Here is a 17,743-nt window from a genome sequence, read left to right on the forward strand (position 1 = left end):
TTATGCTAAGGTTAAAATGCAAGTATATGTAAAGCATGCCCTTTCCACAAACAAGTCATATAGTGAATCTTGACCTCACATGCATCTGTTATTACACATATTTTAAATAAACACATGCTTATTCACACAATAATAAAGTAACATTGATGTAATATTACTAATTGCTTTCACAAAAATGATCTTACTGAATTCCTGCATTTATAAAGTTGATTTTAATCTGATTCCAAACTTGCATCCAAAGATTCCAAATGAATATATCACTCATAGGTAAAAGAGGCAGACTTTATTTTGCAACATATCTACGTTGATAAAGAGCACATGTATTTTGTACAATGTCTTACTCTATGACTGAAAACTTGTCCACTGTCAAGAAATAATATATCTAAATAAATGAAAATTATTCTCATATTTTTTGTTTCCATTTTCATGTTTTTGATTTGATAATTATTCAATATTTCCTCTTTCGGAATCTAGTTTACTTAAAACAAAGTTTTGAGGTGTTGGTGAGCTTTTTAAAAACTGAATCCCATAAAAATTTTATTTCATAAAAAATAGCAAAAATGAATTGATTGAGATTTAGATTTTTCAAATCTCTTGGGATGTCTGCATTCTATTGAAGTGCCTGGGCTCAAATTATAGCTCCATTCCTGACTATAGCCTCCTGCTACTGAGCACCCTGGGAGGGGGAAGGTGTAGCAGTAAATGATGGCTCAAATAGGGCTCTGCCAGCCGTGTGTTCATACGGGATTTCTGGATTGAATTCCTGGCTCCGATCTTCAGCCTGGTCCAGCCCTGACTGTTGTGAGCATTTGAACAGTGAACCAATGGGTGGGAGACCTCTCTGTCTCTGTCTTTCTCTCTCTCTCTCTTTCCTGTCAATTTTTCAGATAAAGAAAAATAGAAAAAAAACCTGAGTCTTGGCTAGAATAAGATAATACTTTTTAAAAGATTAATTTATTTTATTTGAAAGTTAGAGTTACACAGAGAGGAGAGGCAGAGAGAGAGAGAGAGAGAGAGGTCTTCCATCCGATGATTCACTCCCCATTTGCCTGCAATGGCCAGAGCTGCGTCAATCCAAAGCTAGGAGCCAGGAGCCTCCTCAGGGTCTTCCACGTGGGTGCAGGGGCCCAAGGACTTGGGCCATCTTCTACTACTTTCCCAGGCTATAACAGAGAGCTGGGTCAGAAGTGCAGCAGCCAGGACACTAACTGGCACCCATATGGGATGCCAGTGCTTCTACAGGGCGTTAACCTGCTGTGCCACAGTGCTGGCCCCAAGATAATATTTATTCAGTGGTTTTCAAAGTGTTGTCCTTCATCAGCAACAGTAGTATTCCCTGGGAACTTAGAAACATATATTCCTAGTCTGCACCCCAGACCAATGGAATGAGAAATTCTTCAGGTGGGGCATAGCATTCTGTGTTTTATTCAGTCCTTCAGGTGATTCAAATGCATGCTGAAATCTGAGAAACTGTATTCCAACTCCAATAAAAAAGCAATAAGAAAGACATGTACCCTCCTAGAAGTTCTAGGAACATCTTCTAAAAATTTCAAAGAGCTGAGTTCACAAAATTATGAAATGAAATTGTCACTTTTTACTTCAATTACTAAACTTAACCATATCTAATGGAAACATTTCACTGGTTTGGAGATACTCAATTTAGAATGTTTCATTGCTTATTAAAAGTTTTCCACTGTTAGGTAAAGGAGCTCAGTGAGGAGTGTAGGAAGGTAATCACAGATACATAGTACTTGAACTTGAGTTTTTGACTTTATGTTGCCTATATTAAAGCTCCTACCAGGTGTATTAAAGGTTAACACAATAATGTGTTGGATCCTTTATAAATAAAAATGAATAAAAGACAGACCCTCTTTTAATGGTCCATTCAATTGGGGAACTTAGTTGAGTCCCCTAACTTAAGTAATTTCTGTTAGTAGTTTCATTCATCATATGTATTTATGATGCCAGTATCCATTTGATCAAGAGAACAGAAAAATTGAAAGTTAAATATATAGAAAGCAAGATCCATGAAACTAAACCAGTTTATGTTTTACATGCACCTCTAACATTCAACTTAACCTACATCCTACTTCCCTCTGCCCACAAGCAAATAATATGAAAAGGAAGGAATTCAATGGAAACACTGTAAAGTAATTCAAACACGGACAACATTTCTCATATATGAAAGGCACTGGAGCATCATTGTTGTCTCTGCTTCTTAATATGTAAAATGAAGGCAACAATTCCTTTTTGTCTAAGCTGAATATAGATTTAATTCTTGCTGTGCATCATAACCCTTTTCAGAATTTTCAATTAATTCCTAGTCTCATGATTTAACTTTCAATATTGTACTGTAAATCTTACTCATTGACAATAATGATGATATGTACTGGATCCTTGACTCATTTTCCCAATCGATTTTTCCTCAAGATTATCATCTGTCTATCCATGCAGTCAACGCAAAGGAGATTTGGAGCTTCCATCTACTAAATAATCCTCCTTATTCTCAAACATTCTAACACGTTAGATATGGACAAATATGAAGCCCCCTTGCTGAGAAGCATGTACTAGAGTAACTGAGGAAGAATGTTACTGGAAACAGGTCCATTTACAGTTTTTTCTAATGCAAGTTATACCATTGTTTTCCCTATTTTGTTTGGTTTGGTACTGAATCTTTAAAATTCCATATTTATAAAATTCCACACATATATGAATGACTTTCAATGGGTATCTATCACATTCAAATAAAACCTAAAACTCAGAAATTTTATTGGAGGGTATTAGAGGATGACACGAGGGTCTATAATAATTGAAAATATTTTGGAAATATTTAAAAATAGTAACTTCAAAAAATTTCTAAGAACTCATTTTAGTGTTTTCATCTTTAAAATAAGGAAGCAGAAATAATTTTTCTTTGCTATTGTAAATTGTTTTATTTGTTATTCTATTTTTAGAAGTATAGTTCATTTTCTAGTTTTATGTTCACAGAAAAATTAAACAGAAAGTATGGAGAAAACCTTTGATGATTTATTTCTGTGTGTGTGCATATATGGTTTTCACAGATGGATTACCCCATCTGATCAATAAATAGCACACAGCATATACTCAAGATGTGAAAGGTGGGTGAGCATTTCCTGTAGCAATTAAGATGCCTTTAAGACATCCATATCCCATTTCAGAGTGTCTGGGTTTGAGTTCCAACTCTATTTCTGATATAAGCTTCTTTCAAATGTGCACTGCACCCTGGAAAAGACACTGTTCAAAGGCCAAATCATATAACCTTTCAAGTTCAGCTCACAAATTTGAAGATAAAGACACTCTGATATAAAAAATTTAAACAAAACAGGCTCAGGCAGTATATTTAGTGTTTTGACTTCAAGTTGATATATTTGTCAGTAAAGAAATATACAAATTCTTTCTTGCATTTCAGAACATTTTCATAAGCACATGCTAGCTTTTAAGTGAATTTCTTTCCTATACTACTGTTTGAGGTTTCATTTCATTGACCAAAATCACACTTGAAACAAACACAAAAGCACCTCAGAGATAGCTGGTTCTGATAGCGTGGCAGAGGGAGATGTCAGACATTTCAGTGCTATGAACACACTGAAATTTTGGAAAGGATATGATTTTTAAATAGTTTGGTATATAACTATGTTCACTGGAATAAGACAGATGTGTATAGTAGACAAAGAAAGAAACAAAAATGGATAGGAATTAGGAATTAGCCTAATATATGTGGTGGTGAGAAAGGATAACCATATGCAGCAAAGGGCTTAAGATTTTACCATACCCATGCAATTGAGAAAAAGTCATTGTTCCATTGAAGACTGAGAGTTTGAAAAAACAAACACTGCTTGGGATAGAGAAAGACAATACTGCATATGCCATATTAAAAATATATAAGAAGATAACAGTGCATGGAAATCCTATTTGGGGACCTTGAAAAATGAGTCATTAAGTCTGTCATGTGAAAGGGTAGATTTCACTTAGAGCAACAGTGACAACAATGGAAGAATGGAACAGGAATAATCTCCATCATGAGAAGATGGAAAATGCAAAATAGTTATAATAGCAGTGAAACTCAAAGTCATGAATGCAGAGTAGAGTTTTAAGTTAAGACACAAGGTAATGAAGCCATGTGAACTAGCCACATCAAAGGAGAACATGATGGCCATGAAGTGGACCACAGAACGCGTGGTGAGACTCTACAAGAGATAGAGGAGATGTGGGTTGACTGTCAAAATGTAGAAATCTGTGGTCAGAGAAAAACTATTAGACAACTCACCCACATAGTTTTTGCTGTATTCCCACAGACAGCTATGGAAGTTGGAGGATACTTTAAAAGCCGTGTGACTAATCTTTTATAAATTAAACCTGGAGATTCAAAGTGGACTCCTGCAGAATCATTAATAATAACATTCTTGAAAACTAACATACCTTGAAGAGTAACATGCAAATGGTCTTTAACGTTTAAAAAAAACATGCTAGTGAACTTAGTCAGTTACAGTCCTTTTCAATGGAGGCATAGTTTCAATGAGGTTCTAAGATTTGGGAGAACTTAGCTGTGTGCCACCCAAGAGTAATCACTAATATGTCTGTCATCTCAAAATCTAGAGAGCAACCTGGTTATTTTCTACTTTATGAAACTTCATTAGTTATGGGAATTTGTATTATTGATGCTTTTGACACATATTTCTGTAAGTAATTATTATGTACAAATTGAATTTTTTCTTGAAAGCTACAGAACTGGGTTCTAGAAGTTTTCTGGGTTACAACGCATGATGCAAGTAAATATAGAGCTGGCAAGGTAGGGCTTCTAAAATTATGATTAATTTAGCAGAATGTTGACTTGATTGTGGCTAAGAACACTAAGATTGAGAGAGGCTTGAAATAGTTTTTTGTGGCTTTAAGATTAGGGGGAAAACAGTAATCCTTTATCTTTTTTTATTTCTTAACAGTAAATGGAAAAATAAATTTAAGCCATTCAATTTTATTTATAGCAGTGGTTAGCTCTTCTATGAAATATACTCTTGTTATGCATTTTCTTTTGTATCTTACAGAGAAAATACCTGAACAGATCTGTATCTTCCACTATTTTCTTGTCCTTTCTGAAATGCTACTCAGTTCATTGGCTGGAACAAAGACTAACAGCAGAATTTCATTTTTCTAAAAATTGCATCCTCATCTTTTTTCCTAATTTCTAACACAGCAAATACAGATACTGAAGATTGATAAAACAATAGCCATTGTAACAATAACCCTGTGTTGTTGTCATCACACCCTTAGGGTCTCCCTTCCACATAGTGGCACTAGTGAAAGAACCAATAACACAAATGATTAAAGTACCTAGTTAGATTATGTGTGGTAGGGCCTTGCTACACAAAGCGTGCTTCACAAACTAGGGACATTTACACCACCAGGGTACTTGAAGGATATGGAGAATCTCGACGTTGCTCCATATCTATTCAATTAGAATCTGTATTTTTGCAAGAAGCCAAGTGATTCACTTGCACAACAGAGTTTAGGAAGCACTTTTTTAATGAGACACCAGAGCTACCTCCACAAATTAATCTGTATCTTCTTTCCTATCTTCCTCTCTTTCCTTCCTTCTTTCTTCCCTCTCTCTTCCTCTCCTTTCTTCTCTCTTCTCCATGTATTGTTTCTTCTCACCATCATACCTTTCTCAAACATTTACTCTCACTATTTTTCTTTTTCAACTGTATTAATCAACTCTGCATGGGAGTTTCTGCTTGTATTCTTTTGTTGGATGGCATCATGGGTTGATAATGTGAATATCCTCTAAAGGACACTAATCTCATGAGATCAAAGGAAACCCACTGCTCTAAACTCCCACCTGGTTCATTATGACATAGTGTGGGGCTATTACTTCAGAAGGCACGGAACATCCAATTGAAGGCTGACCAGATGTAGGAGGGGAGCCAAATACACATTAGTGATCAATGATCTGTCACGGACTCAGAACATGAGGACAGGTTCTCCTCAACTGTACTACAACCTAAGAGGTACAAGTTATTGCAGGTTCAAAATGAGAAGAAGCAATTAATAGTAAGAGCAGAAAGAGAAATGGATAGATCAGAAATGCACCTTAATCTCACTTCCATCTTTTGCCTAGTAGAAAACTACAATTGCTTCCCTCTCTGACTCTACTTACACTTGTTTCCAAAGTGTTCTCCAATTAAGGCCTAGAGTGGTGTACACTAAAATTATAGTGAAGTCCATCACTTCACCCTGAAATGCTCTGTGGGATCCGTTCTCTGCCATTCATTCCCTAATATCACCCCATCACTTGCTCCTTTGCTTGCTAGACATCATCTTACTTTCCTGCTCTTCACATACCTTGTGTTCTCAGGAACAGTTAATTTGGACCTTCTGCATGAGATCCCCTTGGTTGACAACCCCTTTCTCAGGCCGTTAAGAGATTACCATTGATTACTTATTACTATTACAAAACTTCTTTACATAGGCACTCTCTTTTCTAACATTAAATGTAGTGCAGAGAAGTTCATATCTAGAATAATGTATTTGTTTACACAATTACCATGTATCTCATTCCATTGTGCGTAAGCTCCAAGTGGGATACATCTATCTTGCCTACTATTCTATCCTAGAGTCTTGAGTTGTCCTCAAGGACAACAAGCAAGAATTCAGTAATTTTTAAAATTGCTAGTGAATGCCCCTTTTTTTTGACAGGCAGAGTTAGACAGTGAGAGAGAGACAGAGAGAAAGGTCTTCCTTTTCCGTTGGTTCACCCCCAAATGGCTGCCACGGCTGGCGTGCTGCACCAATCTGAAGCCAGGAGCCAGGTGCTTCCTCCTGGTCTCCCATGTGGGTGCAGGGCCCAACCACTTGGGCCATCCTCCACTGCCTTCCCTGTCCACAGCACAAGGCTAGACTGGAAGAGGAGCAACTGGGACAGAATCCGGTGTCCCGACCAGGACTAGAACCCTGGGTGCCAGCACCGCAGGCAGAGGATTAGCCTAGTGATCTGCGGTGCTGGCCAATGAATGCCTTTTGTATCAGGTTTGTGCATATTCCCCCTTAATAAGGTAGTACAACTCAAAAAATTGATAGTGTACTTCTCATTTTATAGATGAGAAACTAGGTTTCAAAAAGACCACTTAGACAGTAAAAGCATGCCTGAGATTCTAACCCAGGACTGTCTAAGCTTGCAAAATAAGCTAATTCTGAACCTTACATTGTTGGTCTTGTTAAGAGATAGCCAATAGCAGTGATTTCTCACGAGTATGAATGCTCAGAAGCATGAAATTGTATTCAGTGTACTTTGGAAATACCTTATAAATATTTTAAAATTTTATTTATTTCATAGGGGAAGGCAGATGAAAAGAGAGACAAGCAAGGGGGTCTCATTCACACTCCTACCACCCCACATACCTGCAACAGCAGAGGCTGGGCCAATCTGAAACCAGGAGCTGGAGACACAATCCAGGTCTTTCTCACAGATGGCAAGAACACAATTAATTGAGATATCACTGCAGCCTTTCAGGGTCATCAATAGTAGAAAGAAGGATTTGAAGATGGAACTAGGACTCAAACCCAGGTATTCTGATTTGGGACATGGACATCTTAACTGTTAGTCCTGGATCACATTCCTAGCTCCCAGCTTCGGTTCTAGCTATCGCAGACATTTAGAGTGTGAAGGAGTAGATGAGAGTGCTCTCTATCTCTTTCTCTCCCTCATTCTCTTTCTTTATTTCCATATTGCTGAATCTCAATAAGTAAATAACTTTTTAAAAATTAAATTGACACAGCATTGGATCATAAGTAACATATATGAATTGGCTATTTAATTATTATCATAATTCTAACTTTAAAAGTCAATCAGGGCCAGCGCCGTGGCTCAATTGGCTAATCCTCCGCCTGTGGCGCCGGCACCCCGGGTTCTAGTCCTGGTTGGGGCGCCGGATTCTGTCCCGATTGCTCCTCTTCCAGTCCAGCTCTCTGCTGTGGCCCGGGAGTGCAGTGGAGGATGGCCCAAGTGCTTGGGCGATGCACCCGCATGGGAGACCAGGAGAAGCACCTGCCTCTTGGCTTCAGATCTGCGCAGCATGCCGGCCATGGCGACAATTTGGGGGGTGAACCAATGGAAGGAAGACCTTTCTCTCTGTCTCTCTCTCACTGTGTAACTCTGCCTGAAAAAAAAAGTCAATCATATGTAAGAAGAGGCCAATAAGTATCATAGTACATAATCATTACTCTGTGTGCAAAATGAAAATTTTAAACTATAATTATCACATGATTTACTTTGTCTGAGATTATTCACTGAGTACATAATACCAGAAAGTGATAAATCTATTTTTTTTATTTTTTTTAACTTTTATTTAATTAATATAAATTTCCAAAGTACGATTTATGGATTACAATGGCTTCCCCCCCATATTGTCTCTCCCACCCGCATCCCTCCCCTTTCCTACTCCCTCTCCCCTTCCATTCACATGAGGATTCATTTTTGATTCTCTTTATATACAGAAGATCAGTTTAGCATACATTAAGTAAAGATTTCAACAGTTTGCTCCCACACAGAAACATAAAGTGACAAATAATAGATGATTTTTTAAATGATGATGAAATCAGATCAGACCTATTGTCATGTTTAATCCCAGTGAGAGTCAAGTTGGAATTGATAATTTCTTCTTCTTTTTTTTACAGAAGATCAGTTTAGTATACAAAAAGTAAAGATTTCAACAGTTTGCACCCCCATAGAAACACAAAGTGAAATATACTGTTTGAGTACTCATCATAGCATTAAGTCTCAATGTACAGCACATTAAGGACAGAGATCCTACATGAGGAGTAAGTGCACAGTGACTCCTGTTGTTGACTTTACCAATTGACACTCCTGTTTATGGCATCAGTAATCTCCCTATGCTCCAGTCATGAGTTTCCAAGGCTATGGAAGCCCCTTGAGTTCTCCGACTCTTATTTTGTTTAGACAAGGTCATAGTCAAAGTGGAGGTTCTCTCCTCCCTTCAGAGAAAGGTACCTCCTTCTTTGAAGACCTGTTCTTTCCACTGGGATCTCACTCACAGAGATATTTCATTTAGGTTTTTTTTTTTTTTTTTTTTTTTTGTTGTTGTTGTTGTTTTTTTTTTTTTTTTTTGCCAGAGTGTCTTGGCTTTCCATGCCTGAAATACTCTCATGGGCTTTTCAGCCAGATCGGAATGCCTTTAGGGCTGATTCTGAGGCCATTCTATGAGTCTACTGAGTATCTTGCTTCCCATGTTGGATCACTCTCCCCTTTATTTATTCTATCAGTTAGTATTAGCAGGTATTAGACTTGTTTATGTGCTCCCTTTGACTCTTAGTCCTTTCATTATGATCAATTGTGAACTGAAATTGATCACTTGGACTGGTGAGATGGCATTGGTACATGCCACCTTGATGGGATTAAATTGGAGTCCCCTGGTATGTTTCTAACTCTACCGTTTGGGGCAAGTCAGCTTGAGCATGTCCCAAATTGTAAATCTCTTCCCTCTCTTATTCCCACTCTTATGTTTAACAGGGATCACATTTCAGTTAATTTTCAACACTTAAGAATAACTGTGTATTAATTACAGAATTAAATCAGTCATATTAAGTAGAACAGACAAAAAAACTACTAAGAGGGATAATGTATTAAGTTGTTCATTAACAGTCAGGGCTATGCCGATCAAGTCACCGTTTCTCATAGTGTGCATTTCACTTCAACAGGTTTCCTTTTTGGTGTTCAGTCAGTTGTCACCGATCAGGGAGAACATATGGTATTTGTCCCTTTGGGACTGGCTTATTTCACTCAGCATGATGTGTTCCAGAGTCCTCCATGTTGTTGCAAATGACTGGATTTCGTTGTTTCTTACTGCTGTATAGTATTCTAAAGAGTACATATCCCATAATTTCTTTATCCAGTCTACCATTGATGGGCATTTAGGTTGTTTCCAGGTCTTGGCTATTGTGAATTGAGCTGCAATATACATTAGGGTGCAGACCGATAAATCTATTTTGACAGTTACAAAATATCGTCTCCCCTCAAACCACCAACTTGAGGCTGTTACACAAATTTTACGAAGTACAAGTAGCAGTGTATACAATTTTTTTTTTATTAAATAAGCATTACTAAGTACCTACAAAGCAGTGGTTACTAGATAGAGTTTCAGATTGATATTTTAAAACTGCCATATAAAACGTTAAAGCTAGTGTGCCTTGCCTACAGCTTTCTTTTATATTCTATTGAACCATATATTAATCTGTGTGTTTCAAAGTCTCTCCCTTTATGCTCCCCTCCTATTCCCATCACTCAGTCTTCATTTTCATCCCCAAATCTATAGTTTAAAAGCCTTTTTGGCAGGCACCATGGCTCAGTAGGCTAATCCTCCGCCTTGCGGCGCCGGCACACCGGGTTCTAGTCCCGGTCGGGGCACCGGATTCTGTCCCGGTTGCCCCTCTTCCAGGCCAGCTTTCTGCTGTGGCCCGGGAATACAGTGGAGGATGGCCCAAGTGCTTGGGCCCTGCACCACATGGGAGACCAGAAGAAGCACCTGGCTCCTGCCTTCGGATAGGCACTGTGCACCGGCCAAAGCGCGCTGGCTGCGGTGGCCATTGGAGGGTGAACCAATGGCAAAAGGAAGACCTTTCTCTCTGTCTCTCTCTCTCACTGTCCACTCTGCCTGTCAAAAAAAAAAAAAAAGCCTTTTTGAAAGCACAGGAAGTAGACATATTACACATGATAAGAAGTAATTACTGGAATGGAATAATGTTGATAAATGTGTCTGTTGTAGTGAGATTTTATTATTATCACTACGGATTAAACAGCAAATGTTGACTATATTAGCACTGTTGAATAACTGATGTTTCCATAGACTGTACATCATAGTGGTTAGCTCTAAATTTTCTTTAAAATTTAGTTTTTGTATCATTGCTTTTGAAAGAATACCCAGTCTTGTCATAGTTCTTCCTGAGAATTTTTTTTCACTTATCCTCACTGAGAATATGTAATATGCAATTGTTTCCTGTGTTTCTTGGAATGTCAAGGAAAACACAGGCTGGATTAGAAAAGATCTTTGTTGTCACAAGGCAATGTTGTGGGAGATCAAATTAAAGCTGCCATATACAATACGGACATTCCATATTGGAGTGCTGATTGGTGCCCTAGCTGCTGTGCTTCTGATTCGCTTCCCTGTTAATGTGCCTTAGGACAGCAGCAGGTGATGTCCCAAGTACTTGGGACCCTGTCATTCACGTGGGAGACCCAGATGGAGCTCTAATCTCCCGGCTTCAGGCTGGTTCTATCCTGGTGGCAATTGCAGCCATTTGGGGAGTGAACAAATGGATGGAAAATCTCTCTCTCTCTCTCTCTCTCTCTCTCCTTCAAATAAATAAATTGTCTTAGGATGAATGGAAAAATGAGGAACTATTATGGTCCAAGTTTTCTCCAGTTCTCCTTAAACATATAAACTCCCAGCACTGGTTTCTGAAAGATTATGTTTTCTGACATGTCCCTTAGCTGTAAAACAGACAAATAAAAAAAATGAGGACATATGAGTTATAATATTCCTTTTATCGTGGAAACCATGTTTCTATTAAAATAGACATTTCCTTTGAACTATAAGACAGCTATTCCAGGAACTTTGGTATGTGGTTCTAAAGATTAAGAATGAGGGCCCTGACAATGTAGTAAGTTTAATTCTTATTTCACCATTTATCAAAAAACTGATTGATTTTGTGGAAATTACTTAAGTTTCTTTGTTTCAGAGACCAAGATTTATTCTCTCTATCTAAATTCATTACATTTTAGACTCTAAATATGCTGCTTTTCCACTATGAGTGATATAATCTCATGGATTATTATATGGTATGTAAAAATTGATAGTAATTATTGCCTTTTTTAAAAAATAATTTATTAATTAATTTTAAAAGTAGAGTGACATAGAAACCTGAAAAGACAGAGACAGAAAAAGATATCTTCTATCCATTGGTTCACTTCCTAAATGTCACAACTGCTGGAAATGGCTTAAGCTGAGGCAAGAGTCTGACTTTATCTTGGTCTCTGATGTGGATGGCAGGAATGGAAGCACTTGGGCTACGTTCTGCTGCCTCCCCAGCTTTCTGAGTCAGAGGTCCAATAGTCAGAATTCAAATGAACTTTGATACAGGATGCAGGTGTCCCAAGCAGTACTACAAAGTAATACCCCAGATAGTAATTATTATTTTAGGATGACAATGATAATTTTTAATGTAACAGTACAAGAACTGTGTTATACAGTTTTTTTTTCATTTATACAAAAATGAATCTATCAGAAACAGTATGTGGCCTAAACTATGTGTGCAAAAAATAACTTCACACAATGGAAACCCACTATTCTGTTGTGGACATGAATGACTGCATGGCCCTCCTATGTTATAGAATCCATTAAGAGGATAAACTAGTTAATCCATTTAATGTGATTAGAACAGAGCCTGGCACAAAATAAACACTTAATAAATCATTGCTGAAAATGTGAATGATATTGAGTGTACTTTCAATTAATTAGTAACTAAGAATACTTTCAGCCCATTGTTTGCTGGAACAACTGAAAATGAGTTCATGCTTGGTTCATTGAGATCATAATGGAACTAAGTCCTCAATTATATTTATTTTCTATTTCACAATGCTTACATAAATATGTGCTCAATCTGGAAAGACAGCATTTATCAGAATTGCAATCATTCTGAAAAGGCTATAAAAACCAGAGTCTATCTTTCTGTTACCAAAGACATTTTGAGCTCTTTCCCAACTCCAGTCAAGTGAATCTATCAACAATGAAGATACTTTGCATTTTTATGGTCTTTGTCTTCACTGTGTCTTGTGGTCCTGCAGGTAATATTTATTAATATGGAAAAGATGTGAGGGACAAAATGTTTTCCTAACTACTTCATTCTGAAATAAAAAGGCAAATTATTGTTAATGAGACTCCATATGAAATCCTATGAGACAATCTCTGTCTCATGGAAGAAGGAATGGAAAGAGTTGATAGTTGAGAAAACAATGCCCCCCCCACTAGGATGTTGCCTTGGACTTATTTTATTTTATTGGTTTGTGATAAAACTGTGAACTAGGTGATTCCTACTGCCTTCTATTTTAAAATACAATTTGATGAGCTGACAGCTATTTTTAAAATTGAATTGGTAGCTGTTTTCATAATAAAGTTTTTAAAAGACTAATTCAGTAACTTAAGGATTGGAAGGGGCCCAGTTGGAGGTGCATGTTTATTTAGGACACAAAACATTTTGACTGTTTTTTCCATACCTTTATTCTCTTTACTCTGAGGAAAAATACACTAATAAAACATTAATGATGTTCTATTTACCAAAAACCACAAAAACCTCAAAATGATAATGGCAATGGAAATACTGCTAGATAAATGTTATATGTATTGGACCAACTTACAGGTGAAAAGATCTTCAATCGATATGTCTGGGCAGGACTTCAGGAACAAAATGTTTAAACTCTATATGTTGAAAGCTCTATCTATGTAATTATCTTTCTATCTCTTAGTATCAACCTGGATTTATAATCATAGTTATTTTTTCTCAGATCCACAGAAAAAAATAAGAGAAGCTCTAGTGAGAAAACGAGAATGTTACCTTGTTCGTGGTTCTTGCAAGACTAAATGCAACACCTGGGAATACGTTTATAATCACTGTGATACTGAGCCCTGCTGTGTGGTACGGGAGTACATAAGACCACAGGAAGTCACAATGATCAGTACAACAACTCATAAAAATGCAAATTCTCATTCAAATATTTAACAGTATACTGTAACATTATGTTTGACTCTCTGGGATCATAATATTACTAATCTTCCATCATAGTTATCTGTTATTTTACCATATTCAAATAAATGTATGCTCAATTCGGGAAGATTGCTTATTAGAATTATAATGACTCTGAGAAAGTTGTAAAAACCGAAGTCCATCTTTCTTTTACTAAAGGCATGTCAATAAAAGCGAATTTTTACTTTCTATCAATCTGTTTTCAAGTGAGTGTCCTCTAGCCTTCTGGGTTGTGCAATGATTCCATGACTGAGTACACTGTAAAGTTAATGTGAGGAAAATAAAGAAGAAAGTATGTTAGGGTAGAGAAGCATCTGCCACCCAAGGAACGACTCCAAGAGACACTCTCATGCAATCAGCAGGGGGTTTATTGATCCAGCATGCTGGGGCTCTCTGACACACAGGAACAGAGCAGCCCCGGGAAGTCGAGGGTCAGGGTTTTTATACAATTTTCAGAGGCACTCCACACATCATGGTACTATTCAGCAAATCATCTCATCACATGGGAAATTCAAAGGATATCTCCCAAAATGGGATGGCTTTGGGGTTGATGCCCTTTGAATTGATTGGCCGAAGCATAGGGTCTGAGCTGCTGGGGTGTACGTGCCAAACTGCAGGGTCCTCCACAAGATTACGGGAAGGTTTGTGGCTTATCTGGGAACTCGGGGACAGGGAACTGGTTGGGGGAGGCAAGATACAGGAAAGGGGTAGGGAGGGGCTTTGCGCAAACAGCGGGTGAGGCAGAGGTTACAAAGTTTGTTTCTTTTTTTTTTTTTTTTTTTTTTTTATCTTTATAGCTGCACATAGTTTCAGTTTTGGGGGAGGAGGCTTAGGCCTGTAACTTTAAATCCCGCTCCCCACAATCAAGTTTTACAGTGAAGAATTGAGCTTGCAGAATAGGCAAAATCAAAGAGAAAAGCAGACAGCACAATTTTCTATTTAACTGCTGACACATAGTCAAGAACAAGCTCAATTCTTCAAGTACAGTAGCCTCTTCTCTAAGCTGCCTGAAGATTTTCTCCACCAATGTGAAAAAGTACAACCATCTTTAATGTTTCACTTCATTTGTGATCTATTTGTTTGCTTTGTGGAGAAGCTTACTAATTTTCATATTATCTTTGGTTATCAATAGTCATGGCTTATGCTACCTTTCCATTGTTTAATATAAATGTGTTTTTCTTGGACACAAAGTAGATACATATCTTAATCATATAATAAGACAACATTAATAAAAAATACAATAAAGAATAAGCAACAAAACTCAGAAGGAAGTAAAATGAAAAATATTAAGGTCTCACCTATGTAAAAATACACCAAGAAAATAGGAAGAGGAAATATACTGAAACTTAAGAGTAATTACTAATTTAAAAAAAATTATTTTTTAATGTGAAAGTCAGAGATACGGAGAGAGAGGGAGGGACAGAGAGACAGAGAGAGATCTTTCATCTGCTGCTGTACTCCCCAGTGACCACAATTTCCAGGGCTGGGTCAGGCCAAAGGCAAGAGCTCCATCCAGGTCACCCTTGAGGATGGTGGGGGCTGAAACACTTGGACCAGTTCTGCTGTTTTTCTCAGGCCATTAGCAGGGAGCTGGATCTGAAGTGGAGCAGAAAGGACACGAACTGGCACCCATATGGGATGCCAGCATCACAGGTTGAGCTTCACATACTACACCACAATGCCAGCCCCAAGAATTATTATTTTGAAGTGATGGGTTCATGATCTATATATTTTCTCTTCATAACATGATGTTGTTTTATGAACAGAATTAAAGCAATGTAAAAACAATTTAAGGGTCTATTTTTCCTTAATCTAAAATAATATCAAATTTGGAGCAATTCAGAAATACTCAAACATATAAAGAAAAGTTACTTTTAATTTCTCACCCAGAGCTATTATACTAAATCATGAACAGAGGTTGCCAATCCAAGGATCTACTCTCTCAAGAATCTTACTTAAATTCTATCATTTTATAATTCAAAATTGAATGCTTCTGTCCTTTTCCCTCTCTTCAGTGAACTCATATTTCAGGTTTCCACATTCCACATTAATTTCTACTATAATGGTGAATTAATTTTAACATATATGCTTTTATACATTACAAAGCATCAGTAAAAACTTAACTCAGAATTTAAATGTAACAACTAAATGTGATTCTTTTTTTTATTTTTATTTTTTTTTTTATTTTTTGACAGGCAGAGTGGACAGTGAGAGAGAGAGACAGAGAGAAAGGTCTTCCTTTGCCGTTGGTTCACCCTCCAATGGCCGCTGTGGCCAGCGCGCTGCAGCAGGCGTACCGCGCTGATCCGATGGCAGGAGCCAGGTGCTTTTCCTGGTCTCCCATGGGGTGCAGGGCCCAAGGATTTGGGCCTTCCTCCACTGCACTCCCTGGCCACAGCAGAGAGCTGACCTGGAAGAGGGGCAACCGGGACAGAATCCGGTGCCCCGACCGGGACTAGAACCCGGTGTGCCAGTGCCGCAAGGCAGAGGATTAGCCTAGTGAGCTGCGGCGCCGGCCTAAATGTGTTTCTTATTTACACAATATTATACTGATCTAGACAACATAACAATTTAAGGCAGATTTCTGACTTAGAGGAAATCAAATTCAGTGAATTTGTGGGATAGCGTTATTTTACTTGAATAATTTGCCTAACAATGTGATCATTCATTAGGAAATATAAAATAATATTAGATTTGAAAAGAAACAATTATGCATGTTAAATTTGGATATTTCTGCTGTGTGTGTGTGTGTGTGTGTGTGTTTATGTTTGAAGTTCAGGAAATAAAAGTATATTTCCAATATAGATTACCTAAAGCAATGTGATAAAATTATCCAAGAAATTTAAAGAATAAAATACCTCAAATTCCAAGGAATCACATTTAACTTATGTGAAGAAAATCTAGAACCCACAACGTAAGGTAAGAAGAAGATAACCAGTTGAATTCATATTCTCCAAAGTCAGGTTGCAAACATAGAAGAAAATAGGCAACTCCTTCCCCATTACATTTTGTGTGAATTTCATTTTGTTTCACGTCATACTCGAGCATAATAAAATGGTTTCTTGAGTGTATCTGTGTGTTTTAATTCACCAAATTTCAAAATAGTTTATTGCAGAGAAATATGAGGAAACTTTAAAATGTTCATGGAAAATGGAATTGAAAAGTAGATTTTTCAGAATCTTCATTTTTCATGAACTTTTTGAAGTCCCTTGGTAGTAGTCACAATGAATGTAATAGTCAAACTATAAAAGATTTTTAAAGTAACAATGCCTTATCGGTAGGACTTCCAGAACAATGGAGTAAATACCCTGAAAAATCTGTGCTTTCAGAAAAGCAACACAACATTGAAATAACATTTTTCAAAATTAACTATTTAAGATCTCTGCAACATAATTAGGCTTACAAAATATCCAAGGAGCCTTTACTTTGAAAAAAAAAAGCCCAACTTTTTAAAAAAGATTTATTTATTTATTTGAAAGGCAGAGTTATAGAGAGGCAGAGGCAGAGAGAGAGAGAGAGAGATCTTTCATCGGCTGGTTCACTCTCCAAATGGCTGCAACTGCTGGAGCTGAGCTGATCCAAGGCCAGGAGCCAGGAGCCAGGAGCTTCCTCCAGGTCCCCCAGGAGGGTGCAGGGGGCAAGGGACCTGGATCAACTTCCACTTTTTCAGGCCATAGCAGGGAGCTGGATCAGAAGAGGAGCAGCCAAGACTCAAGCTGGTGCCCACATATGCTCCCAGCACCGCAGGTGGCAGGTTTACCTGCAACGCCATGGTGCCAGCCCCCAAAATGCAGAATCTTGGAAAGAACAGTGAGATTTGTGATTTTTGTTTTGACTGATACTTAAAAGCCATGCATATGGGACCAGAGCTGTGGCACAGAGGGTTAAAGCCCTGGCCTAAGGCATCGGCATC

The 17,743-nt window shown here is 37.7% G+C and overlaps 1 protein-coding gene across 1 annotated transcript; it reads left to right on the forward strand.

The window, feature by feature from the left end:
- Window positions 1–12,728: 12,728 nt before the first annotated feature.
- On the forward strand, window positions 12,729–14,025 carry DEFB113 (defensin beta 113). The gene is made up of 2 exons (XM_017344867.4): window positions 12,729–12,874; window positions 13,592–14,025. Exons 1-2 carry the CDS (start codon window positions 12,817–12,819, stop codon window positions 13,804–13,806), a joined length of 273 nt encoding a protein of 90 aa, XP_017200356.2. The 5' UTR covers window positions 12,729–12,816; the 3' UTR covers window positions 13,807–14,025.
- Window positions 14,026–17,743: the final 3,718 nt, after the last annotated feature.

The sequence above is a fragment of the Oryctolagus cuniculus genome, chromosome 5, assembly GCF_051225735.1.
Source record: "Oryctolagus cuniculus isolate XC-2025 breed Fujian yellow rabbit chromosome 5, ASM5122573v1, whole genome shotgun sequence".
Classification (NCBI taxonomy): domain Eukaryota; kingdom Metazoa; phylum Chordata; class Mammalia; order Lagomorpha; family Leporidae; genus Oryctolagus; species Oryctolagus cuniculus.